The 25,907-nt window shown below is 40.9% G+C and overlaps 2 protein-coding genes across 7 annotated transcripts in view; one reads left to right on the forward strand and one right to left on the reverse strand.

Annotated features, from left to right (window-relative positions):
* The window catches only part of SYNPO2L (synaptopodin 2 like), a 35,504-nt gene extending 32,700 nt beyond the window's left edge, over window positions 1-2,804 (reverse strand). Inside the window, exon 1 of the mRNA XM_059476979.1 lies at window positions 2,574-2,804. Coding sequence (XP_059332962.1) covers window positions 2,574-2,678 — 105 coding nt within the window. The 5' untranslated portion in view covers window positions 2,679-2,804. The remainder of the gene's footprint in view (window positions 1-2,573) is intronic.
* A 2,815-nt stretch (window positions 2,805-5,619) lies between these two features.
* SEC24C (SEC24 homolog C, COPII coat complex component) overlaps window positions 5,620-25,907 on the forward strand; it is a 36,500-nt gene continuing 16,212 nt past the window's right edge. The window contains exons 1-9 of one of the 6 annotated variants that reach the window (XM_059476733.1): window positions 5,629-5,646; window positions 13,095-13,297; window positions 15,655-15,738; window positions 18,062-18,203; window positions 19,061-19,239; window positions 20,452-20,892; window positions 22,189-22,319; window positions 23,450-23,518; window positions 25,231-25,342. In XM_059476733.1, the coding sequence (XP_059332716.1) occupies window positions 13,123-13,297; window positions 15,655-15,738; window positions 18,062-18,203; window positions 19,061-19,239; window positions 20,452-20,892; window positions 22,189-22,319; window positions 23,450-23,518; window positions 25,231-25,342 (1,333 nt within the window). In that variant the 5' untranslated portion in view covers window positions 5,629-5,646; window positions 13,095-13,122. Of the gene's footprint in view, window positions 5,647-12,434; window positions 13,298-15,654; window positions 15,739-18,061; window positions 18,204-19,060; window positions 19,240-20,451; window positions 20,893-22,188; window positions 22,320-23,449; window positions 23,519-25,230; window positions 25,343-25,907 lie in introns of those variants that run through there. The other 5 variants (XM_059476736.1, XM_059476732.1, XM_059476734.1 and 2 more) reach the window with 5 other exon arrangements.

A 25,907-nucleotide genomic window follows, 5' to 3' on the forward strand; every position in this document is an offset into this window, starting at 1 on the left:
TTAGAGGCCCCATGGGAAGGGAAGGGAAAGGAAGGGAAGGGAAGGGAAAGGAAGGGAAGGGAAGGAAAAAGGAACCATGCAGCACACCCAAAGAATTTTCAGGAAAACAAAAAAAAAATATACCAAGAACAGCAACCAGTGGTTAATTTTATCCTAAAATCCATAAAGAGAAACAATAAAAAGGTGATGGTGATGTAAACTTTAGAAAGCATGAAGGCAAGAAGACTATGAACTGTGTACACAGCTCATGTAAGATGAGGAATTGTGAAGGGCTGTGTGATACAGCAAGAGCGACTCAAGCAGGAAATCTCACTTAGTGCAACCTTTAGTCTTTGGAATGCCTGGTTGCTTAGTGTTATCAAATCTGCATTAGGAAATCACATAAGATTTAGACAGGTAAGGTACTAGTCGTTCAGAAACAATTTTCTGTTTATCTGTAGGGTAAACCACTAGGACTGCCAATTCTTAGATACTACCCAGGGCGTGCTGCTAACTACCTGAGGGGAAAGGATTTCCCTCCACATTACATTACACAAAAATTAGATGCATTGTGAAATTTACAACTTCCTCTGAAATACTTGCAGGAAACACAAAGGAAGCAGGACAAGAGGTGACTCTTAACCTAGTATGGCTTGGCAAATCCAGCACCTCTACCAAAGTACAACATGTATCATTTATATATAATGTATTTGTTATCCTTGATTAATTTCCCAAATTAACTTTTTATCACTTATTTATCATTTGACTCAGCATCCAAAGGTTAGGATCTTTCCTTAGTATTACTACTATGACTTTCTAGCCTAGAAGTTGAAATTCTCTAAAATGACAGCACTGGAATCTCTGAGACACAAGCAGTGTCCACTCAGTTATCTCCTGGCACCTATCAGCTATTCATGGCTGTACTTTCCATCACATGACACCTGGCAGTTTGCTCTCTTCTAAGCAGGTTACATTCAGATATGATCTTCCTGAGTACCTGGTAAGGACCATCCATTCTTTGGAGACTATTTAAGTGGTGTTGCCTTTAAGATACTATATAGGGTCATTAAATGCTATTAAATTCTGGGTGATAAGAGACAAAAAAGATAATTATAAAATGAAAATCCTGCCTAAAGAATGATGTCTACTTTGATCCTCAAATAGATTTGTGTAAATTATATTTTTCATAATTATTTTAATGCAATATCTAATTATTGTAAAATTATATATATTTGTATTGCTAGCCTTAAAGTACAGCACCCAATTCTGGGTAAAAGTTGCTTCTAGTTAATACCTTCCTGCAAGTGCTACTAATCCTTGGGCAATATTCCATTCACCTTAAGGTGCAACTTAGCCTGGGTAATGACTAGTTCTTGCTGCTGAGTAATCTTTATAGACACTCACAATCTCCTCCCTCTTCAGTACCAGTTTCTTATCTTCTGAGGGAAAAACGAGTCAAAATAATCTAAGACCATGCAGAATTGATGTAGCCCCTGAAAATTCCATTTTCCTAAGAACCACTGATGCCAGACACCTGTTTAAAGGATATTGATTCTTTTTAACCTGAAACTCTATGAGTTTGTGCAGAAGTTGTTTTTCTGGAGAAAATCATCTTTTTCTACATAACAAACATTCACTTCAAGGCCAAGCTATGGGATTCCAAACAATTTGGCAGAAGTTACAAACAAACACTACATGATCTGGGGTGAGCCAAGACACAGAACATCTAATTTCAAAATTCTGTGAGAGACATGGTCTGCTTAAGGAAACAGAAGGAGCTGGGCAGAGCATTTTTTCATTTCTGTTGCTGGGTGCCTTCCAGTGAGATATCCCAAGACATCATTGTGTCAAGGCTAATGCAGCTGTCTTGAGCTTAATAAAGAGGACCTTTTTTCCCTCTAGTTTTCAATCTATTCAGTAGTCTTTCTGAAAAGACAACAATAACAGCTGTTTATCAAAAGTAGTGCAACACAAGGTTCATGTTTATTCAATTTTTTAAATCTCCCATTCAACCAATTGTTTTTCTTTAATTCTTGACATTAAACCTGTATTTGCTGCCTAGAGCATCACAAATATTCACTTCAGACAGTGTGGAAAAACTTTTACCAACAGAAGAGGCACTAAGAAATGTACATCTATTTTGAAAGCTGGAATATAGTAATGAAGTGTTAGGGACAATTGAATTAAAAATATAGCTTTAACTGCTTCAATTTATTTTTTCTTTAGTTGGATGTCTTCCATGAGTACTGAAGTTTCCATATTTGAACCCTTTTCCCTGCACTGTCACTATGGTTATAGCTCTGCTGACAACTCAGGAGAGTTGTACAGCCTACCAAGTGTCTGAGCTGTACAGACCTGCTCTGAAGCAGATCTTCACCTGACACTTGTCTCTACCTCAACAGCATCTATTCCAGGACCCATAGCCCACCTCACACCCTGCTTTAGCACACCAACCAATTTTTCCTTTTCATATCTGCTGCCACTGTAAGGAGTTCCTGTATTCCTTAACAGTAGTGAAAGATGCCCAACTCAGGAGGGATATCTTAGTTCAGCAGAACAACTTTGGTCTCACAGTTCACACCTCAAGGTCCTACCTTTGACACTTGAAGGGGTCTTTTCTGCTCTGAACCCCCTTGCAGGCGGAAGCCCCAGGGGGCACCTCCAGACAGAGTGATGAGCATTTCTTCTTCAGCTCCCATGATTTCTGTGCTCTAGATATTTTGTCTTCACAACTTCAGTACAGATTCCAGTTCTTAACAGGCAGAATCTTCTATTCCCATATCCACAATTCACACCACCACTCTCTAGTCCTCACAAGGCCCTCTGCTTACTTTCTCCTTGAAGTTCACACACACACAAGAGTTGAGACTGTCAAGCCCAGCCTTCACGGCTCTTCTGGACTCTCAGCTGCTGCTCTGCCTATGATTAGACATTTGATTCTGCCCTTGGGAAGGGGCCAGAGTTGTCCTACACACGTGTCATGTCAATCTCACCCTCTGTGCCCCCCCGCATACATGATGGATCTCTCACCGGAACGTGGCTGAAAATAGCACACCTCCTGTCTCTCCAGAGCTTTGTCTGACACTCTTAAAGTTGGAAGCATTTCAGTAAAATTGTTATTTCCACTTTGCATTCCAAATGCAAATCTTAGAGTCATTCAGTACTCAGGATCCATTAGTTTGAGTTTCAGGCAATGACATGTCACAGGCACAAACTTGTACAAATCAGGTGACAGCACCTGACCCTATGAATTGAACAAAACCAGCTTGCAATTAATGTGCTCTCCACTTCTATTTTCTCCATGCAGCTAGTGTCTTACACAGCAGCACTATGCCTGCCCTGAAAGCCACAGGCAGACTGTAGATGTGCTGTGCTCCCTCTGCAGCGTGCTGCTCGCTGACATCCCCTACATCCACTTGTAATACTAGACACAGGGACCAGAATAGCTGGGATTAGCTCCACACACAGGATTCACACAGTTCTCTGCAGGGCACTGCTTATATAGACTCAATGGCTGAGAGAGCCTAACCAGGTCATAGAATCAGAGAATAGTTTGGGTTGGAAGGAACTTTTAAGGATCACCTAGCCCAATCTACCTGCAATGAGCAGGGACATTTTCAACTCTAGCAGATTGCTCAGAGCCCTGTCCAATGTGACCTTGAGTGTTTCCAGGGATGGGGCAACTGCCACCACTCTGGGCAGCCTGTTACAGTGCTTCACCAGCCTGGTAGTTGTCACGATCAGTCTTTACAAACGGGTTTTGTGATGGTTCGTGGATTTGATCTCAGGGTGCAAAAAACCGACACGGCACAGGGGATTTGCAGTAATAATCAAAACAACTGCATCTTTATTGAATGATCACAGCAAAATGCAATAGAGGGACTAAGGGAGAGAAAAAGATAGAGAAAGAGAGAAAAGAGAGAGAGAGATCTGAGAGAAAGAGGGGGCTATAGCTACCAAATCTAGAGACAAAGTCTTTCGGTCCAGTCCAGTCACGGATCTGCCTGTTACGTCATGGAGATCTCAAAATCTCTAGCTAACTCAGAGGGTTAGAGGGTTTTTTCCTTATATCTAGTCTAAATCTACCCTCTTTTCATTTAAAACCATTACTCCTTGTCTTGTAACTATAAACCCTACTAAAAAGTCTGTCTCCAGCTTTTTTAAAACCCTCCTTTAAGTAGTGAAAGACCACAATAAAGTCACCTCAAAATGTTCTTTCAGGCTGAACAACCTCAACTCTCTCAGCCTTTCTTAGTAAGAGAAGCCTTCATCCCTCTGGTAATTTTCCTAACCTCCCTCTGGACCTGCTCCAATGGGTTTATGTCCTTCCTGTGCTGAGGACCTCAGAGATGGACACAGGTCTCTGGATGGGGTCTCACTAGAGTGGAGCAGAGTCTTTCAGTGTTTTTTCTTTAGGATCATGACAGACAATCTCCTAGCCATCCCAAGGCAGGGAGTTATACAAGAGTTAAAGTCCATGTTCCCCCTTTCCTACAAGGCATAAACCATCATTTTCTGTTAAGGTTCTGAGGACAAGCTTACCCTTACCTCTTCCTTATTCTGCATGTGCTTAGCCCTCAGTGACTAACATCCTGACACCATATCATCCAGAGGATGTGGTGTGATGCCATTGCTTGGTTGACTACTTCATTGCCACTACTATAGCACCAGTCATCCGGTGCCATTGCATATTGCTGGCAACACAGTCACAGAATCATCAAGGTTGGAAGAGACCTTTAAGAACATCAAGTCCAACCATCCACCCAGCACTACCACTGTAACCCCTAAACCACTATATCACATCACTCAGTACCAGATCCTGATGCCTCTTAATCACCTCCGGGTTGGTGACTCCACCACATTCCTGGGCAATCTATTCCAATGCCTGACCACCTTAACAGTGAAAATATTTTTAATATCTAATCTGACTCTCCTCTGTCTCAGCTTTAGACCATTTCCTTTTGTCCTCTCTGTAGCCACAGAAGAGACCAGTCCCCACTTCACAGCAATCTCTTTCAGGCAGCTGTAGAGGGCGATGAGATCCCCTACGAGCATCCTTTTCTGGAGAATAAACAATCCCAGGTCCCTCACCCATTCCTGTAAGACAAGTTTTCTAGACCTTTCACGCGCCTTGTTACCCTGCTCTGGACACGTTCCAGCACCTCAGTGCCCCTTCTGAAGTGAGGGGGCCAGTAGGGCCTGCTGAAGGCAGTACTTGAGGTGTGGCCTCAGCAGTGCCGAGTACGGAGGCACGATCACTGCTGCTGTTGGCAGGGAGCGAACAACTCTCTGCACCTTGGTGCCGAACTGGCCCTGGCTGCTCCCCTGTCGCGGTCTTTCCCAGGCCGCTGGCGGGACAGGCGGCCAAGGGCACCGTGGTCAGTGGTGCCCGCGGCTCAGCAGCGTTCGGCCGAGCCCCGCTCACGCCTCAGCGCCCGTGCGGGCAGCGCTGCTTTGGGCCGCGCGAGAAGCGGCCCCGCGGCCCTCCCCGCAGCTGCAGTCACCGCCCGCCCAGCCAGGACGTCAGGGGCCGGGGCCTCCCAGCGCCTGCGCCGCATCCGGGCCCCGGCGGGCGGAGCGCGGACGTGGCAGCGGCAGGCGGGGAGCGGCAGGCGGGGAGCGGCGGGGCGGGAGCCGGAAGTGGGCCCGGCAGTGGCGGCAGCGGCGGTGAGTGAGGCCCGAGGGGGCTCCGGGTGGCCGGGCCCACCGGCGGGGCCGTGCGGTGCCCGCTGCGGGCGAGCGAGCGGGTGGGCGGCGTTGAGCCCGGCACCGCGCCCGGCGGCCCGGCCGCGGCCCGGAGCCGAGGCGCTGCCGCCGCTGCCGCCGCTTCCTCCTCCGCCGAGGCCCGGTGGCTCCCGGTCGGGTGACGCGTCGGGCCCACCGTGCTGCGCGCCACGGGAGGCTCTGCAGAGCCCTGGGCTCCCCGGAATGCGCCCGGCCGGGAGTGTCCGCATCGCCCGCGGCCCGGCCGGTGCCGGCGGCCTGCGGAGCCGGGCCGGCTGCCGGCGGGGCCTGCGCTTCCAGTGCCTGAGCTGCCCGGCAGACCCGTCGGTGTCCCGGTGCGGTGCGGCGACACCCCGCGGCTGCGAGTCGGGCCGTCGGTCCGGCACGGAGAACCGAGTGCTGCTTTTTGGTCGGGGTGCGCCGCGAGTCAGATACCCCCCTCTGCAACCTCTCTAATCTCCTGTAATCCGCGGATCCTTCCCTGGCGTTTGTGCTGGGCTGTTCAAGCTTTCATTCATTCGAGCTTTGCAAAGGATGGTCATTACTGACGCAGATCTGGCAACTGAGATTGGGTGGATTTGGTAGTAAAACTTAGTGGTCGTGTGGTTGTGAGAAAAGGAAGAAGGAAAGTAAAGGAGATGGCATGATCGAAGTACAAGTGTAGTCTTGAAAAGGTGGTTATGCAAGATGGGACTCTTGCTTTCCATGTAGATGGGGCTTTAAATGTGTTTTCTGTTGTTGGAATTTGCTTTCAGTCTTTCTGAGAAATGCTTTTGATGGAGTATGGTGAAGCTTAGTTTCCTTTAGTTTGTTTGGTGGGGTTTTTTTGGAATGTAGTGATCTCTGAGAGGGGCTGCAAAACCATCCAAACTGGGCTGTAGCTGAAGTTCTTTTTAAACTTACTGGCTAGTAGAAAGTAGTTGTTGGGATGTAAAAGAATTGCTTACACCTATGTCAGAAGTTATCCAGAGGAAGTAATATTTATACTGTCATTGAAAATACAGATTTTTTTTTTCCAGTTTGCTACTCAGTTGATTGCTAGCTATTAATGTGATAATTCCTTAAAAATATTTCTGGATCCATTTCTGTTACAGGATTATTATGTAGTCGACTTTACCAAATGTTGTGAGGAATGTTGGACAGAAATCACTATCTGAGGCATAACATGCAAATTCTTTTTTGTTGTTTTTTACAAACAGTGTAAAAATGGGAGATGACTATTGATTTTGTATTAAAGTCTTTGTTTTTTATTAATGTGAAGTTTTCATGAGTAAATTTAGGGAACTCTGGCTTTAACATTGTTTTTCTCTTTCCCACAATGTTCTCCTAGAGTAGGTGTTCCAGTTAAGGGACAGATAGAAATATATGTAGCCAAAAACTTCCAGGCTTTCCTCTTTAAAGGAGACTTAAATTCAATCACATATTTACAGTCTGTGAAAACATAAATATTTCTATCCATTTTCATGTGGAACAGGTTCTTGCTAATGAACCTACTCTTTTTGGCTTGAAGCTGTGCAATTCAGGATTCTTTTACTGTTGTAGACAGAGTATGAAGAGGACATCAATATAAAGAATATATAATTGCTTCTTAATATGCTGTGACGTTCACTCCAGGTTTTAATTTCATGGCTGAAAGCTGACTTATAGCAGTGAACAGCTATTTAAAAGATTATATTTTTGATTGGTGGTTTGGTGCTTGTAGTTCTTTGGATGTTTTTTCCTGCTGTGGTAGGACTATGTTATCTTCCTGTAACACTTATTATCAGAAGGAGGTCAAAAACCAAAGGAAGAATTGATGGTTGGCTAAAGAAGGGCAAGGTACAGAGTCACCAACAGTAATCAACAGCAAGGTCTCTGCAGAAGAGAGGTGGATGTTTCTTGTTCTTTAGGTTTGAAAAGGTGTGCTAGGGATAAATTGTGAAGATAGAGCTTGTTTTATATGTCTAGCAGGATTCGTTGTTAACATAGAAAGCACTAAAAGACAGTATAAACTGGAAGCAGGTATTAGGAAAAGCTAATTGTCACCTTTTTCGTTTATTACAAGTGATGGAAATTGTGTAATGTGTATTTGTGTAGAGCAAGTCAAAGCACAGAGGTGGCCAGTGTATGTGAAGAAAACTTGTTTTTTAGTCCTGTTCTGTGTATTCCCTTTCTTCCTTCTGGCCTCTTCCCTAAATTTGAAACTGCTCATGTAGCTTTTTCTGATCCATTATGCTTGTGCAAGATTCACAGAAATGATTCAGATTACTTCACTCATTGTAACATCTGTGCACGTGTATGTGAGGGTAGCTAGGAAGCAGAGAGATCCTTTGCTGTGGTTTTGTTGATGCTGTATTGTCAGTGACTTTTGCCTCCCTGGGGTTGCTCTTCAGAAGCCATGCTCATAGCAGAACGTTTTTCAAATCTTTTCCTAGGGCTTTATTACAGTGATAGAGATGTGAATCAGTCCCACCAGGAGACTTGAGTCAACGAAGTATAAAGTGTTCTTGAGGTAGAAATCCAGTGGTGATGGCAGGGGTTGGAAGTCCTGGTAGTTTTAAGGTTAGGTCAAGACTAAGCTGGGTTTTTTGTATTCAGTTTTTAATCACTTTCACTCTTGTAACTTGTGTGCTGTATTGTACCTTGCCCAGGATGATGAATCAGCCTTACAAAACTGGGTTTAATGTGGCCTTCTTTAGAGTAATATGGAAGTGATCATACCTTAGATTCACTTTGAAAACTGTGTCTTATACTTTTTGTGAACTGTTAAACAAATGTTTCTGGCAGTAACTCAAAATGCATAGATGAAGAAGATGTTACCTGTGGTGTAACAAGTTGAGAATCTGCAAAAGAAGGAAGAGAGATTGCCACACAGTACAGCCAGATTGGAGTGGATTCCAGTATTGCCTTTTGGGTTGACTTGGACAAATGTGTGGGAGGCATTTGTTACAATGGCCTGCCAGCTTACAGATTGGTTGGCAGTTTCTGACTTCTAGGACACGAGTTTCTTTTCCAAGATTTTCTACAGAAAAAAAACCCCCACCCAGTAATTTTTTATATCTGAAAAGAACCAAGTGTTCCATGAGTGCTTGTAGAAGATGTAGTCAAGCTGTCAATGAAACAAAACCAAGGACATTTCCCGTTCTGAAGAGTTCTGTTAGCTCCAGAGTCTGGGTCTTTGTAAGAATAGCAAAACCTTGCTGCTGCCAGGAAGTTGCAGAGTAGAAACATTAAAAGTAGTGTAGGCAGTCCTCTGATTACTGGTGCTCTCCTATCCCATCTTTTGGAAATAGTTTTGATTTTTGTGTTAAGTTAAATATTTCCTTCATGGCCATGTGGTTGACTTGGGTTATGTATTTTTTTGTTGTTGTAGGTTTGGGTGTTTGTTTTTTTTTTAAGGTATCAGTCTCCTCAGAAGTTGAAACAAACAGGCTTTTTCTTTCTCTGGGACCAGTAAAAAAAATTTCTTTCTGAAAGAAAGTAATTTTGCTGTATGCCTTTCCTTTAGAAAGTGAACAAGAACTGATGAGATCAAGCTTTTCACTTTCAAAAGGGAGTTAACAATGAATGCAGACTATAAAAATGATGAATATGAAGTTTTCAGTGATTTGGGAGATTTGCTCATTGAAACAAGTTCATATGAATCACTAGTTTTTTTTAAAGCATGTTGTAAAAGTCACTGTGGTCTGATTTGTTTGGATACTAAGTAATCTTGAAGCTATTGTAAAAATTTAGATATTCAGCACCTCCTACATTATTCCTGCGTATTTTCCTCCCATCAGTTCATTACTGATCCTCACTGCTTGTCTGTCTTGTACAGCAGCCTTCTCATGTAATTGTAGCTTTGCAACTGTGTTGACCAAAACGTCGTGCTCAGCTGCCTTTATACAGAGGAATAGAAAATGGTATAGAGTGACTGCTTCCCGCTTTGCAGGAAAATTGTTGTTTATGGTAATGACCACTTCTCATAGTTTTTTTTTCACTAGCATCAGTCCTGCTTATTTGAGCTTTGTATTGCAACTGCTGAGTAGTAATATGGTGTCCAACACCATGTGTCAGTGTTATGTTTGGCTTAGTTTTGGTAATGTGTTGCTACATGCAAAGGAATATCCTCAGCATTCTTATCCAGTAAAATGGCCTGTTATCTCCATTTCTCTCTGTCTGGTGTATGTATTATTTCTGTCATTCTCCCTACCCCAGCCACCCTTCATGTCATAAGACAGAGCATAAAATTATCCCTTTCTCCATATCTCTTTGAGTGACCAGGTTCTAATTTACACAGAGATGTTTTTTGAGTGGAAACAAAATGAATGTTTGGTACAAATAACTTGTACTGGGGAAGAGGGAAAACAGACCCACTGAGTGACAACTGTCTTCCACCTTCTTAGAGGCAAATACTCTTGCTCCTGCCTTATGGTATTTCACATCAGTGATGAGCAAGTGTGCCACAAACCTTATGTTCAGAGCAAGTTGGGCACCAAAACAGTGAAGCAGCCTTGTCCACAGCTTCAGCACGGGACTCGTTCCTAAGTCTCCCTCCTTGACCCTCTGCCCGTGTAGAGAGAGCAATAGCTTTTGCTGTGGTGGAGGTGAGCCTGTGCTGGCTGGCACATGGGCTAGCTAAAGGTCTGAGGTGTATCTGTCTTTCAGTAGGGACACTGAATTAGAACCATCTTGTTTGTGTAGCAACACAAGTGTAGGAGATTATCTCAAAACTCTTTTTTTCTCTAAGATGTGCATTAAATCAGCTTACCTCTCAGATTTGGTATTGAGGAGAGAGCAACAAGCTACAGATATCACCTGCTCAGGCAGGAGGTACTGATATTTGCATGAGGGAGGGAAGGCTGAAAAGGGAATAGTAAAAGATCATCAGGTGAGATTGCTGAGTATGCACTCACAGCAGTAAGTTACAAGTGGTTTACAAGGGACAAGCTTGAGTTCTTATCCTATTGTGCTTTAGAAAATCTGGAGAAAAAGCATGAAAGATTCATCTTCTGCTCTGTAGTAATTCCTAGTTCAAACATTAGATCTGTTCAGGGACTTCTGTAGGTCTTACTTGTGAAAAGTGTCTTAGTGGTTATAGCTCAGGAGCTATCCTGTGGAATACTGCTACTCAGCAGCTCTTCTGGAGGAGAGACCTGTTGCAGGAGCAGTGACTGGAAGCCAGGTTTCTCATCCAATCCAATAAGCAGGGACAGGAAGAGGAGAACACAGCCCTCCTTCCTTGTCAGAAAGCCCTGCCCAGGTGTTCCAAGATGTGCAGGTAGAGGAATCCTCTCCTTGTGTTCTTCCTTGCGGGTACTGCCCCCTTTGCAGGAGGGACTCTCTTGCTGTACTGTTTGTACAGAACAGGAGGCGGCTGAGAGCAGGTCTGTCATTGCAGTATGGTCACACTGATGCCTGCCTGGGCAGTAAGAGGTTAACCTTTCAGGGAGCTCGGGAAGGGAGCAGGTCCCAAAGTCCAGACTTCCTGCCCACATGGCTGCTCAGGTTAGACTGTTCTGCAGAACTAAGTCAAAGGTAGTGTGGGAAGCCGAGTTTTTAGAGATTACACGTTATAAACGTGACAGTAAGAGAGTAATCATGTTTTAAACCACTGCAGGCTGATGAAAAATTGTCATGCTCTTGTAAGCTGTTGCAAATTGCATGTTAACTTTCAAGAGCAAATTACCTGTAAATATTTAGGAGGAGATCTTTTTCTAAACAAAAGCCCTATCTTTGCCTTTATACAGTTTGGAGAATAACAATGTCAAACTTCATTTATTTCCTTTCATAAAAGTTTGAAATCTAATTTCAGAGTAAGTGTTAGTAATCTTAGCATTGACATTTGTCATGTTTACTAGCTGTAGGAGGTTAAATGTAGTTTTTATGTTCTGTGCTAGCTTTCTTTTGTAAGTAATTAAATCTCTCTATTATGATATATGTATTTTCCCTTTATGGTATGTATGAAAGAATTTCTTCATGTGGATGATTCTTACAGAGCTGTAGTTCTTCCAGTGGCTTTGCTGTACCACTGTGGTGTCAGTTGCTGAAATAATTCTTTAGCATCATATTTTTGGTAATGGGAAGAAGTAATTTTAGCATTGTTTGGCATGTGCTAATCAGAGTGTAGGCAAACCAGCTTGGGGCTTTTACACCTGATTGAGTTAAGCTACAGATTCCTGGTCAGGCTTTGCTTCTGGTGGCTGTTGCACCTCTGTCTCCTCTGTGTTAAGATTTACTTTGTATCTTTAATGCACAAGTTCATCATAGAGTTTGGAGAAAAATGTAAGGGCAACATTAGTTATGTTACTTTTGCTTTGCATTTTTATATAAACTGATGGTTTTTAGTGAAGAATTTAATTGCCCTAAACATGTTTCTTTATGTTAGTGTGATAGTCTCAGCTGAAGAGGTTAACAGTGACGTGCAGTATCCAAAGAAGTACAGGTGATGCAAAATACTCTTATGAGCAACACACCATGAGGGAATCTCCTGCCCCTGAAGTAATCTTCTTGATTCTCCACAAGTGAAAGGCGCTGTGGGTCATCTGCCTGCTTCCTGTTGTAAAAATTGCCTCTTTGGTTTGGGGTCTTACAATAACAGTTTTGCTTTTCTTGTTATAAAGCTAGTCAGTCTCTTTATACAGTTAGGGGAGTTGGGAATCTGTTAAGTATGATTTCTTGCAAAAGTTTGCTAAGAAATGTCTCTCCTGTCTCTGACACTCTGTTTCAGGTGTTACACTTTGGTAAAACTCCTTTAGTGCCATCTTTGCCTGTAATTATTTTCCATTTTTAACACCTTTCCTAGGTGAAAATTTTGCTTTTGGAATATCTTTGTTTTCTGAAACATATGTATATAGCAAGGACTTTAAATCATCTATTGCTAAAAAAAGGCCATAGGCCCCTATGTTGCTGGTCCTGTTCTAGAGTCCGTCAAACACTTCAGGCAGCTGCCTTTGTGGATGGTGAAGCTTGCTGCTTGTAATGAGGAAACATGATCGAGGAAACTAACACAGAGGTGACAGCTGAACTTGTTCAGTGTTATTGAAGTGTTATGTTAAGGGATCATCTATATAATGAAATGTGTTTTCTGTTGGTCTGACTCTGTGAGGTGGAAGTAGTTTGAAAGGTTTCTCGGAAGCTTGATAATAATCTGCTATGGAATGGCAAATGATGGTATTTCTATCTAAGGTGATGATCACAGGTCTAACTAGTATGAAATGCTGACTAAAAAACATAGTGTCTGAAAGTACTGTTTTAAATAGCTCTTGTAAAGCATTTATTGACTTGCTGTGCAAGAGTAAGTTATCATTAATGTTTTAGCTTCCCTTAAGATACTGTCTTAAGATCTCTCACTTATTTGAAAACAGTAGGGAAGCTGACCAGTTTGGTTTTATATCTGCTTAAAGTCATTTTTCCCCCCCTTTTTGCAGGTGAGGTTAGGTTGGGGATGTGAATACAATGAGTGTAAACCAGCAAGCTCACACGGGGCCTCCTTACGGGCAACCTCAGCCTGGCTATCAGGGATTCCAGCAGCCTGCCTACGGAGGACAGTCACTGCCAGGGGCTCCTCAGTCGCAGTACGGAGCCTATAATGGGCCGGTGCCAGGATACCAGCAGCCAGTCCCTCCACAAGGTACTGCTCGGGCAACACTTGCTCACTGATAACCTGTCAGTTATGGCGTGCTTGCAGGTTTTGCTGTGTGCTTACACGATGTCCTGTTGCTGTATACAATATCCTGTTGTAAGTCTTCGGGGTTTTTTTGTGGTACTGATTATCTTTTTTTCTCTATGTAATTTGCATGATGCTAAAAATCACATCATCCCATATTCTGAGGTTATTGTGCTGTTTCTTGTCCAGTTTAGTGGGGTTTACTCTTTGGGTAGGTCATAAAATTAATATGTTGAGAAACAGCCTGCTTTTTTTCTTTATGTCCATGTCCCTATGTTATTGAAACACCTGACTAAAGGAGTCTTCCTTATGTTGGGAGGCAGCAGTCAGGGACTGTAACAGATTTATAATTGAGGCTGCCTTACATTATTATATAGAAATATCTGCACTCTATCCTGAAAGATTGACATACAACTCTACGTAAAAAGAGTATTTCAAGCTATTTTCTCTAATGCCTTTAATTTCAATATAAAGTTTGTGGGCATGGGGTAAGCTAATGTATTCTAGAATTTCACTGATTCTGCACGATCCTATCCCTTGTTATTTTTGTTAAAAAAAAAAGTAATTCAACTTTTGTTTTCCTTTTTTCAAAAGACAGTCTGACTGTAATAAAGAACTTTGTGAGTCTTGGTTTTCAATTATGTTGATTGCTTTGGGAGATCAATAGTGACTTTAACATTTGAAATGTAGAGGAGAAAATACTATTGCTTTGAATACAAGTGTGTCTGCCTTTTCAGATCACAGGAATGAATTCAGTTTTGCTAAAATAAGCACAACATTAAAATATTTGTTTAGGTTTCAGATGGATCTTCTAAGGTGATTAGGACTGTGCTGGTCATGTTAATTGTCTCTATTCCCCCCTGCAAGTACATCTTCAATCTTTTGCAATTTCTCAAATTTTGACTCAGACTCAGTGAGAAGGATAGAACAATTGAAGTCCCTCTAGTTGTCTTGAAACTAACAGAAGTGGGGCACTGAAATTTGGGTGCTGAGTAATTGCACTGTTGGATTTTTGTCTAGAGTTAGTAGAGTAGCATAGTAAAAGAGTTAAGTGTGATAAAGAATAGGTTATTCAGGTGCTCCATCTTCCTTTTCTTTCCTTAATCCTCTTCTTCCCATGCTCTCAATAAATCTCTTCTAACAGCACTTTTAATCGAAGAGTTTTGAACTGATTTCACAAGGGGCTTGAATTCCTGTGAAAGTAGTGAAAATGATCTCTGAGTGGAGGAAGGAAACTTTGCTTCCTGGGAGAGCAGAGGCAGGGCTCAGCCACTGAGGGCTCTGTCTGCTCGCTGTAGCCAGCTGGGGATTTTTTTCCATCTTTTTTTCTGCGACCATCATTCCTGGACTTAGCAGGCTGTATTAAGGAAATCTCAGTTGTCAGACTGTGCATTTTGGACCTGCTGTTTAGGATTCCTTTCTTTAGAAGAAAGAAATATAAAATTCAGAGCCTTACCCAACAGCCAGAGGTTGACCTGTCAGTGGCTGCTGAGTATGAAATCCCTGTGGAAGAAGGAGTCAAATGAATGTCTGTCATTATCAGAGACAGCAGACAGGTTACAGTAAAAATAGTGACAGTTATCCTTTCCACCACTACCTCCAACACATTATGTTTACTGCAAGTCTTTGTGGCAAGACCTATAATTTCAGAGGCAAAAATTTAGGAAATACTGAGGGGTAAAGGGAGAACTGCCAGTGTTATTCTATAATTTCAAAGTAGTTGTCTTAGGGATTTATTTTTAAAATAACAGTAAAATTGCCTGGGGGACTGAGTGGAGAAATGTTAGGAGTTGGTACCATCCTTAGTCAGGGAGTGTTTCGCTACTGATTTATGTGACAAACCCTGACTAACTGAGTGGAATCATGGGAATGCTATGGCAGTGATGATAGTCTTTTTGAGGACCAGAAGTGGAGTGCTGTGATGCTAGCTGAAAGTAGCTGCTTCTTGCTGTGAGAATATTGAAAGAAGCAGGACAGTTTTGCCCCAGTCCTTTAGTCAGTCTATTGGCTTCCTTCAGATGAGGTCATGCAGTTGAAAGTGCAAACACAATCATCTGAATACCTGTAACCATTAGGCTGTAGATTGTTTTATATAGGCTTGCTTTATGAAAATATTAACACTTGTAATATGTAAAGACTGCATTTGTAATATGTTATGCATGGTGGAAGAGAGGGAGTATAGCTTAAAGAACAGGGTGGTAGATGACTTTAATTTTCTGTATGAGATATTTTCTGGACTGCAGACTGTTCTTAGCATTGGAAAGGCTGTCTCTCAGTGCGTTCTCTCAGGCTTCATTTACTGGTGTATTCTGTCTTTCCAGGTTACTTTCCTTCCTTGGGGTTTCCTTCGAAGGGCTCTCCTGTATCTCTCAACTCTGACACTTCTCTTGCACCTAATTTTATAGGTAAATGGTGTCCTTTCTGTGGGAGTGTTTGTCTGTGTTGCTTTTTCTGTGCCAAGTTCCCATTTAATATGGATATTTATCTCAAAGTCTGGGTACCTGATTGTTTAGGCAGAGGTAGATGGGACATTTCCCAATCTATTTGTAGGCAGCATTCCAGAAGCATAAATAGGAATGAAGAAATAACCCTAGTAGAAATCCCTTATGCATGCAGATTCATAGATAAAACTTGTGACTAATGTTTTCTGAAGTCTGATTTTAAAACCTGAATTGACCCATTCAGGTTTTGTCAGGTGCAATCCTTAGTTTAAAAGAATTCAGTCTCACCCTTGAGAGGGAAGGTGAGGTTTGAAATGATGGCATTGCAAAGAAGTGAAAAATCTCTGCAAACTACCAGGAGATTTGTGTAACTTGTGCTCTCATTTAGGGGGAAAAAACCAAGTCTTTAACTTCCTTGGCTGTACTTGGAATCCAAGGTATATGTCAGGAATAATTATTTTTCCATAAGCTGTGACTTGAAGAAGGAAATATCTTTTTGCAACTAGCAATCAAAATGTAAGAAATGCTGCAAGAGACCATATTGTACTTCTCCTTTTATCAAACTAGTGGTATTTTGGAAGAGCTATTTCTGGAGGTGTTGATTTGTTTAGAAGGGTGTCAAAAGACAACCATATAGGCTCAGGCTTTGAGGAAAATCACAGGCATTTCCCATTTTGCTGTAACGAGTAAGAACATCACAAAGATGTTAAGGATTTGTCAAGAATAATGAATCTTAGACTAATAAACCACTAGATACCTCTACCTATTCTGGTGATTTCTTTTTCAGTGACTGTTTGAGCAGTCTGTAGTAAGTGTGATAAAAGTATATTTATGATGAGAACCAGAAAAAAATACTTACAAAGCTTTTACTGTAGCACATATTTGTCAAATGGTATGCCTGTTAAATTTGAGGGTGGGGGATTTAACTTAATGTATATTAGAAAAGTGTGTAGGGTCCCTCCAGAAATTGGATTAAATATGCCTTCAAAGACAAAAGATAAGAAGACCAAACAGTTCACATGTACTATCAAAGGAATGCATTGGAAAATAGATGAGAGGTATCACAAAAGAAATTCAAAAGAAATAACATACAAATAGTTGGAGATCAGGAACTACTTAGCCAGATGAGCTGTGAGATGAAAGTACTGTAACAGTAGTTTAGAAAATAAGAGATTAATGAGATAAAAGTATATAAAAATAATAAATGTCTCTAGGAGTAATTAAATCCTGTCTCAAAATGAAGAACAGCAGGATGTTTAGTAATAAATAAAGAAACCCAAGAAAAATTATCAGTTATTCATACAAGGTCTAGTTAACTCCTTCATTCCCAGGTTTGCTAAAAATTGGATGTAGTAGATAAGATATATGAGTTAAAACCTCATGCTTTAGGGTATATATGGTACTGTAGGATTGAGACATGGCTCCCCTTATTTCCTATTTTGTAATGATTCCTCACAAGAAGGTTTCAGAATCCCTTTGAAACTTGCCATGCCAGTCACTGTCAGAGTGACACAGGAATGGTTATGTGTGGGCCTGGTCTCACAGGGCACTTTTAGTCATCTGTGCTTAATGATACCCTATATGTGAAATAGGTTCCCTGGTGGTTAACAGACATGGTCAATTGTTCTAATTGCCAGCATTGTTAATATAGCTTTATTAAAAGGGAGGTTTATATGCTCTTTTTTGGAAGTAAAAACTGCAGTTGGTCTGCTGGTATTGTATCCAACATTTTGTGGTCTGTGGAAAGACTGGTTTCTGAGGCAAATATATTTGGGCTGTGACTGAGCCAGCTCAGTCTGAAAGATGGGAAAGTATTTGTGTCAGCCTCCAAGCTTGAGAGGCTGGAAAGAATGGTCTGTGGTGGCCCCCATTATGCTATATATAAATGCAGTAAGCCTTGTAGATTTTGAAAATGGAATCTGCTTGCATAGCCTGCTTACCTTTGAGGCAGAGAAAACTGACATTGGATTCCACTGAATACTCTTGATTTAGATAAAAATAATTGGACTTGGAGGGGAAAGGATTCAGTACCTTACTGATGAGATATTTATTTTCCTTCATAAAAGATGAAGTTGTCTTTTGAAAACCATCCACAGCACATATTTTCTGCTTGATCTGTGTGGAGATGGTAACTAGTGACACTGGCTAAAAATATTTGTTCATAAATTATTTGTTGCTCATGGACTATTGTTATAGCAATTCTGCACTTGAATTTTTCATGGTAGTTGGTTCAAGCCCTTGTTTCTATAATTTGTGATATTTTAATATTTTTTCTTTATGTTTGTAGGTTCATTAAGAGCCCCACCAACATCTGGAGCTCCTCCTCCGGCCTCTGGAGCATCTCATCCTTCTGGCCACGTGGCATACAGTCAGTTTGAACATGGAGATGTGCAGAATGGAATTCCAGCCTCAGCAGCCCCAATGCAGAGGTGCATATGAGAAGAGTGAATTGTAACAAAATCCCACCTTGGCATACTCATGCTAGGTCTAAACTTTTTAGATCTAAATCAAACTAAGTACTTTGGAGTTTTATAGGACACTGACTTTTTTCCTTGTTATTGTTTTGAAGCAATGTTTTGCCACAGGGGTATTCATCTGACAGTGAGTATATCTGGAGATGAAAAGCTTGTGAAAGGATGTGAGCAGATGTCAATGATGAAAACCTCTTCTCCTCCTAAGACATTCTTTGTGGTTTTGGTTTTCCCCTAAAAAAATTCAGTTGCATCCACCCAACTGTAGTATTTGTTCCTCAGCAGTGTGAAATGATCTCTGGAGCTTGTGTCAGTCTTTACCAAATAATTTCTTAGTATTGATTCTGGGCCCTCTTCTGTCCCTTATGGATCCGTGAGTTACTGTCATCTAAGGCTCTTCAACATCTTTTCCAGAAAGATCTGCCATTATCTCTGTGGTGAAAGTAGCAATAGTCCTGGAGAGTTCAAGTGTTTTGAGTGGCACAACGTTTTTACATAGCTGTGCAGGCCTTACTGTTGCTCACCCTATAGACTCTATGCAGTGTTTCTGATTTGTTGTGTAAACTGAAGTGGAATTAATAAAAATCCAGAATTTGTATTTTAAAAGCTAATAGATTTATTTGTTTATTTGTTAGGAGAAAGGGATTCAGATACAGGCAGAATATGTAATTTTTTTCCAAAACTGAGCTACAGTGTTTCATGTAAATATCTGAGACCCAGATAGTGTTTATATGCTAGAACGATTTTAAAAGGCACAGGGAATTGTAACTTCTTCTATAATGAGGAATCACTCAGTTTGTCATCTTTCCTCTCAGGCCACCTGCTTCTCAGCCGTTTCTGCCAGGCTCAGCACCCACGCCTGTCAGCCAGATATCCACGTTCCAGCAATATGGGCCCCCCCCAGGCAGCGTGCAGCAGCTCAGGAATCACATGGCAGGGATGACAATTGGCTCTACTGCAGCCTCTGCTCCTCCCCCAGCTGGACTGGGCTATGGTAAGGTTTCCTGACTACTGAAGTGCGCTATTGATTTTCATTTTTGCTAGTAATTTCATAAAAGATATTTCTTGTCAGTGATTCATTACCATATGGTTGTGGGAATTCTCTGGGTGTTCATGTCTGCCATAGTAAGCAGTAGTTTTCTTAACTAATAAGGTCATAATGGGGAAAACAGGACTGAGACTATTGCAGGGAACAGTGCTGGCACTGCTATACTTGGATAACAAAGGAGAGTAATAGCATTGGTCCTCAACTAGGTGAATCTTGTGAAACACTGAAGAGTCTACCCCTGAATCACCTGTTGGAAAGTCTACATGTCTTGCCACTGTTGTATGACAGACCAGTCAAAAAAAAAAAAGGGAAAAAGGGCCCTGTAAATGCAAATCACAAAGGGCTGAAAATACTCTGAATGATTGTGTATAGGCCTCTGCTAGAAGTCAAGAAGGCACTCACTTAAACAGTAGAAACTGAATTTAGATATTTTTTGTTTCTATAGTATTAGTTCTACAATCTCATTGCTGTAGATTAGGGGACTTTTTAAATTGATGACTAGAGTTTTGGTTTTATTATGTGTAAATTGGTTTGACTATTTAAAAATTGTTTTGCTAAAGTACTTTTTAACAAGCATCTTGTAAGACAGATTTTATAGGAAAATTAGGAGTAGGTAGGGGATACAGATTTCCTTGGCCTTTTGGTAGCACATTTGTCAAAAATTATTCTCAGAAATAGTACAGTGCTACATGCAAATGGTGCTAGTTTCATGCTATTAAAACCACAAAGCTCAAAACCATTCTTGATCTACAGGCTCCCACTGAGTGTGGGGTTTAAGACAGAAACTTAGTTCAGAAAATCTATGGATAGACTTGTGGTGGTTCATGTTTTGCATATTCCTGTCTTTGTCCCTTTTTTTCTGGCCCTGAATCCTGAAATATATTCTGATTATGTAAAATAAGTAGTTCAGACTTTGAGAGAGAAAGCAATGAAAGAACTATTGAGTTTCAGATCCACTGAAGGAATTTCAGCTTTCTGATCAATCTAGGAGAATGGTCATTTAGGATTGATCTCTGCCAGTACTAAGTTCATCTGAAGATGAGAAAGTGGTAGATTTACTCAGGTGATCTGGAGCAAATGGGTTTTTCTTGCATCTTAATTGTCTTGAGGATAGAAGAAAATGATGTTGTATCTTTTTTTTCTTCCCGGGTCCCCCAGCATCGGTTCCTCCAGTCTCAGGAAGCGTTAGTGCGACGGGGTCTGGTCTCTACACACCCTACAGTGCGAGCCAAGGGCCCCCTCCTCCCAGTGTGTCCCAGGCTCTTCCTGTGGCCCAGCCTCCGTTTCCTGGTCAGACAATACCAACCCAGCGCCTGCCTGCTCAAGTTCCTGGTTTTACCCCACCTCCTCCTTCTACAGGGGTTGGACCTTCCTCTTACCCTCCTACCACAGGTGCTCCAAGGCCACCTGCCATGCCAGGCCCACCACTGCCTGGGCAGACACTTGCTGGACCACCATCCTCCCAGCCTAATCATGTTTCCTCACCACCACCTCCATCAACTATGGCGGGGCTGCACCCTGGGCCTCCCATGAGTGGTCTTCATGGACCACCTCCTCCCACTCATCCTCCTCAGCCAGGATACCAAATGCAGCAGAATGGTGAGTATTCCTAGTATAGGAATTTTAAGTTAAGTATTCTCTGTATGGTGCAAACTGAGAACTAGATTCTACATTGTCACTTATGGGCTCCTGGCTTCACATTAAAACTTCCTTCTTGTTTCCCTGTGCTCATGTCTGAGATAATATTGTGTGTCATTCTAAGGTATTTTATAATACAGGTTTTAATCAGATTAATGTAACTAAAAAAATTCTAGCTTACTTGGCCAAAAAGGTGTTTAGCAATTAGTGCCATAATACTACCAGAATTTGTGATCAGAATTTTATTATGGACTCCAATTTGTTGTCTGCAACTTCACCTGTTCAAAAATAGACATTGGAAATACAGAAAAGCCTTATTTTATATTTTTAAAATTTGTGGGCACTGTGCATATGCTGTGTGTGTGAAAGAAGTTGTTAAACGTTGAAAAAGGAGTTGCTGTGTTTTCTCTTTTAATTTGCATAATCATATTTTTCTCCCTTGTAGAAGCTTGCACATCTTTAAAGACCAGTTAAGCTTTTTGAATTAAAACCAGTTTTGACTGGTTTTTAATCAATAACACTTAGAGATAGCTGGGATAAAATAATCATGTGCAAATGTTAGCACTGAGAATTCCATCCCCCATGCAACTTTGCACAGCAGGACAGGTAAATTACTCAAAAATATCTGTTAAAATTCCTATACTGTAAAAATACTAATGGGTTAAATCATGCTCTTACTCTGTAAGTGATTGGAATGATGTAAAATAATATGAAATAGCTTCAGGTAGTTACAAAACAAAAGAGAAAATCACACCGTAGCCTATTATCGTAGTTTCAAACAAGCCAAAACCGCCCAAGGGAACTCCTTGCGTATCTTTAATTTAAAGAATTAGGGGTCATCCACTCACTTATTTGGTTGTTCTGTGTGCACTTTCCAGTAGACAGTTCTGCAGGTAAATATTCATAGTGCATGATCTTAATGTGCATTATAATGAATAATTACAAACTCCAAAACTACTTACAGTAGTGTGCTGGTTTGTGCTGAGGTGGAGCTGATAGAGTTCAGACTAAAAGCCTCTGTTTCCTTAAGTCTAGTTTTGTGGACTGTATCTATCAGTTTATTGGATTGTTGATAGAGATGTACCAGTCTAAGCTGAAACACTGTGATAAATATGTTTAATCATAATTAACTGAAAAGCACCTGACTTTAATTTTCTTGAGTTTTTTTTTTTAATAGTGGCAGGAAATGGAAGTGCCATAGGAAGAAAGGCCTAGTATTAAGGCACTGTTTGATTTTTACGTTCTTTTCTTGCTAAGGTTCCTTTGGACAGATGAGGGGTCCCCAGCCAAACTATGGAGGAGCCTATCCAGGAGCACCAAATTATGGAAGTCCCCCTGGACCACCACCTCCACCAAAACGCTTGGATCCAGATTCCATTCCTAGCCCTGTAAGCTTACTTGTTCTTACCTGTGTCATCTTCTGTAGTGCCTTTGCATAGCACAACTGACAAAGAGCAAAGCTGAAAACAGGTTTCTCATTCCAAGGAACATCAGTTTGTTTTCCTGCTTGTGTTTCTCTCTCCTACCCACCTTCAGTCTTCTGTGATGAATAAGCCCAGAGGCAGTATTGTTCTTGGTGACTAAAGAATGGCACTGCATATGGAAATCACTGCTCTAATTCCTCAGGTCTTTTTTGTACTGTGATATCTTTTGAGGGCTTTGATTAAACATGTTTCTCCATTTCTGGATTCTTACATAATGACTTTCCAAGGTGAACTAATTTCGGGTTTTGAGGTGACAGTCTGTGAACTGTGTGATCCATGTTTAAAGTATGGTTAGTAGGAGGTGATTGTAGTGCTTTTCCTATAATCTGTCAAAAAGCTGGTTTGTGTTTTTTTGGGTCATGAAGTCATGATGCTACATCAGTCAAATATGGACAGCCTCTCAAACTGGGATTGTCTTTCAGAGTGGAGGTTCTGAGGCAGGATAAGCACTTATATGTAATGGTTACCAACCCTGAGTAGTATTAAGCCTGGTATTGTTGCCACTGCTCTACAGTGCTGTTCCTCCACTGCTCTTGATGCTGTTTCAAAACTATGAAATATTGTATTCTTGATTTAGATCAGAACTGATGTTATTCAGAAGATACTTCTATTTTAAAAAGATTACCTATTTAGATTCCAGGTTTATGTAAAGCTTACTACTGGATTTTTTTCATAGAATATAAGTCTTTAATTGCTTGTGTGCCTCTCTTCCACTAAATGAAATCTCAAATGGCTTGTGTCAGTTGCCTTCATGTTAGCATGTTCTTAAAGCATAAATCCTCAGTTTCTAACCAAAATTAGCAGGTGAGCCACTGCCTTCATTAGTAAGGTTTTCAGAGCCAAGCCCAATATCCTGGCAAGACTGGTTTTGGGATCAGTGTATGCTGCAGAAGCTGATGTCCTGTTGCATGAACCAGTATCTGAATCTAGCTAATTCCAGTGCTACAGGTTTGGGTAGAGAGAAGTAACGCTGTTACTTTTTGGTTTATTATTCTCTCTTTTTTTTATACTCTTTATTTCTTATTAAAAAAAAGCAACTTAATGAGCTGCCACCCCAGCAGAAACCCAGGCACAGAATAGACCCAGATGCAATTCCTAGTCCAGTAAGTGCTGTATATATGTCAATTGTAGACTGTGTGTTGGTGACCATCTGTGCATGCCTGAAACCTGAACTTCACCTTGCTAACCCTCCATCATTAATCTTTTACCCTTTCCTTGCTGTCTTCTGCTTGCCTTATCAAAATGAGTAACATTACACCACATGAGGCTGTTAAAATCTACTGTGATGAATGGTGAGGCAATAGAAAGCAGTGTTTCAGAAACAGATCATGAAGAATGTCTCCCCTTCACCTTGAGCTTTAGGCTATTGCCTCCACCAGATTCCAGCTGGCATTTTCAATGTAAGCCAGTTGTGTAGTTGCCCATACAATGTGTGTCTCATGTCAGTATGCACACAGCATGAGCTGTTGTAGCCATGTTTTCTACTGTGTTTTGATCAGAATTTGATTACTCTTCTTGCTGATATACCAGTACTGGGCCAGTGCTCTGGAGTTCTAAAATTGCAGATGAACTGGAGTTTTTTTAATGTTAATTTCTGATACAAATCTTCTAGTATGAGGCATGGGGAGCTATAAACATTCTCTCATTATCTGTGCTCATGCATAACCATTAAATTTTGAATTTGAAAATTTAATGTTTATGTTGGACAATCTTATCTAAAGAAAGAAAAAAGCAGCTACCTTTTGGATTGGAAGACAAAAAAAAAACCTTTTGGTTTTTGTTACCCTGTGTCACTGCTTCCTCATGTAGTCAAAATTGATAATTTAACAGGTACCAGTGGTGAGATCACCGTCAGTCGGCCCTGTAGACTTTTGTAATGGGACTACATTTATTCTAGAGTAGTCACTGAAGCTATGGGAGGCTCTCTGCTTGCAATCTGTAGTGAGAGGATGGAAGTTCTGCCATATAAACTTCTGAATCTCAGAATTTGCTCTAGGCAAAGGCAGGTGTATTTGATGGCAAAATAAGAGCAGAAGAATGATTCCTAGTTTTAATTATTTCATTCAGTTGCCACTAAGGAAATGTAGTTTGAGCTGTGTACAGCTACAAAGGTCAGTGAATATTTTTGTTAAGGCAAACTATTTAATACATTTCTGTTATCTTAAGCGAATTTGCACTTGTGAAGAATTCGAAATACCAAGAAATTTAAGATTTTTACAGGCTTTGAAGTTGGATTCATTGACAAGTCTATTGAAATTTCACTTTCCACATTTGCGGAATTCAAATCACAAACCCTTGAGCACCACAAAGTAATGAAGACTTCCACCTTGCAAGCCATCTGTCTTTAGACCAGAGTTACAGTGGTTAGAAATAAAGGCATACTATGGAAACAGCGGGACCATAATGGAAAGAAAAGGCCAGGTTACCTATAGGACTTCAGCTTGAGGATTACAGAAGCTTCTAATTCTTACTTGACTAGAACTGTACAGGGGAATACCTAAAAAAAATTCCTTTCTTGGTCTGAGTTTGGCTTTTATGAGTTCAGGTCAGACTTTAAAACACAAGATATGCTGCTACTAAGAATAATACTTGGGGAAAAATACTGTTTGCAGCTTGTAATTTATCGTTAGTCAATAAGTACTATTTGAAATCAAGCTGAGAGGTGACTGCTTGACAAAATTTACTTGCTCTTCTATTTTTAGAGATAGTAGTGTTTGCCTCAGGTCCCCTTTGTACTGCCTTAGAGATTTTTTATTTTACTTATTTTACTTAAAAACCAAGCCTCCACATAATAACATGGTATTTTCCATCACAGATTCAAGTGATTGAAGATGACAGAAATAACCGTGGGTCAGAACCATTTGTCACTGGAGTGAGAGGGCAGGTCCCACCTCTTGTTACTACAAATTTCTTGGTCAAGGATCAAGGTAAACTATTTTTATTTTCCTGAACAAACAAATGAAACACAGAGTCAGTGACAAAACGGTGTCTTTAAAGGAAATGTGTGTTTTACCAACAGAAGCTTAGTTTCAAGTCCTGTGTTGATTTGATCTCAGTTTAGATTCTCCTCATTGTTTGGTAGCTTGTAACCAATTTCTAGGTAAAAAATGTTTTCCAAGGCAGATACGTAGAACCAGCATTAGCAGAGATACCAGAAAGCAGCAAATGAGGTCTCTACTGTAGAGCTTTATAAAAAACATTTAAGAACTGAAATCTACTAGCAACATCATTAGAATTGAACTGGCAACTGTATTTTTTAAAATGGAGAGGGATGTAAATAGGTCTGAGGGCTCCGTAGAGAAAAGATATTTCGTCTTTTAAATTGCTGAAACTTCTTTTGATCTTTGAAGTTCCAGAAAAAACTTCAGAATCTGATTGTATAATCAAGTATTTTACTCTTCAGCCTAAATTACAAAGCAAAACAGTAGAAATGTTTGAGTTTTCTGTCTACATTATGTTTTAGTCTGTGAATATATGAAACAGAAATGCTTT

Source organism: Ammospiza nelsoni, chromosome 8 (assembly GCF_027579445.1).
Source record: "Ammospiza nelsoni isolate bAmmNel1 chromosome 8, bAmmNel1.pri, whole genome shotgun sequence".
NCBI lineage: Eukaryota > Metazoa > Chordata > Aves > Passeriformes > Passerellidae > Ammospiza > Ammospiza nelsoni.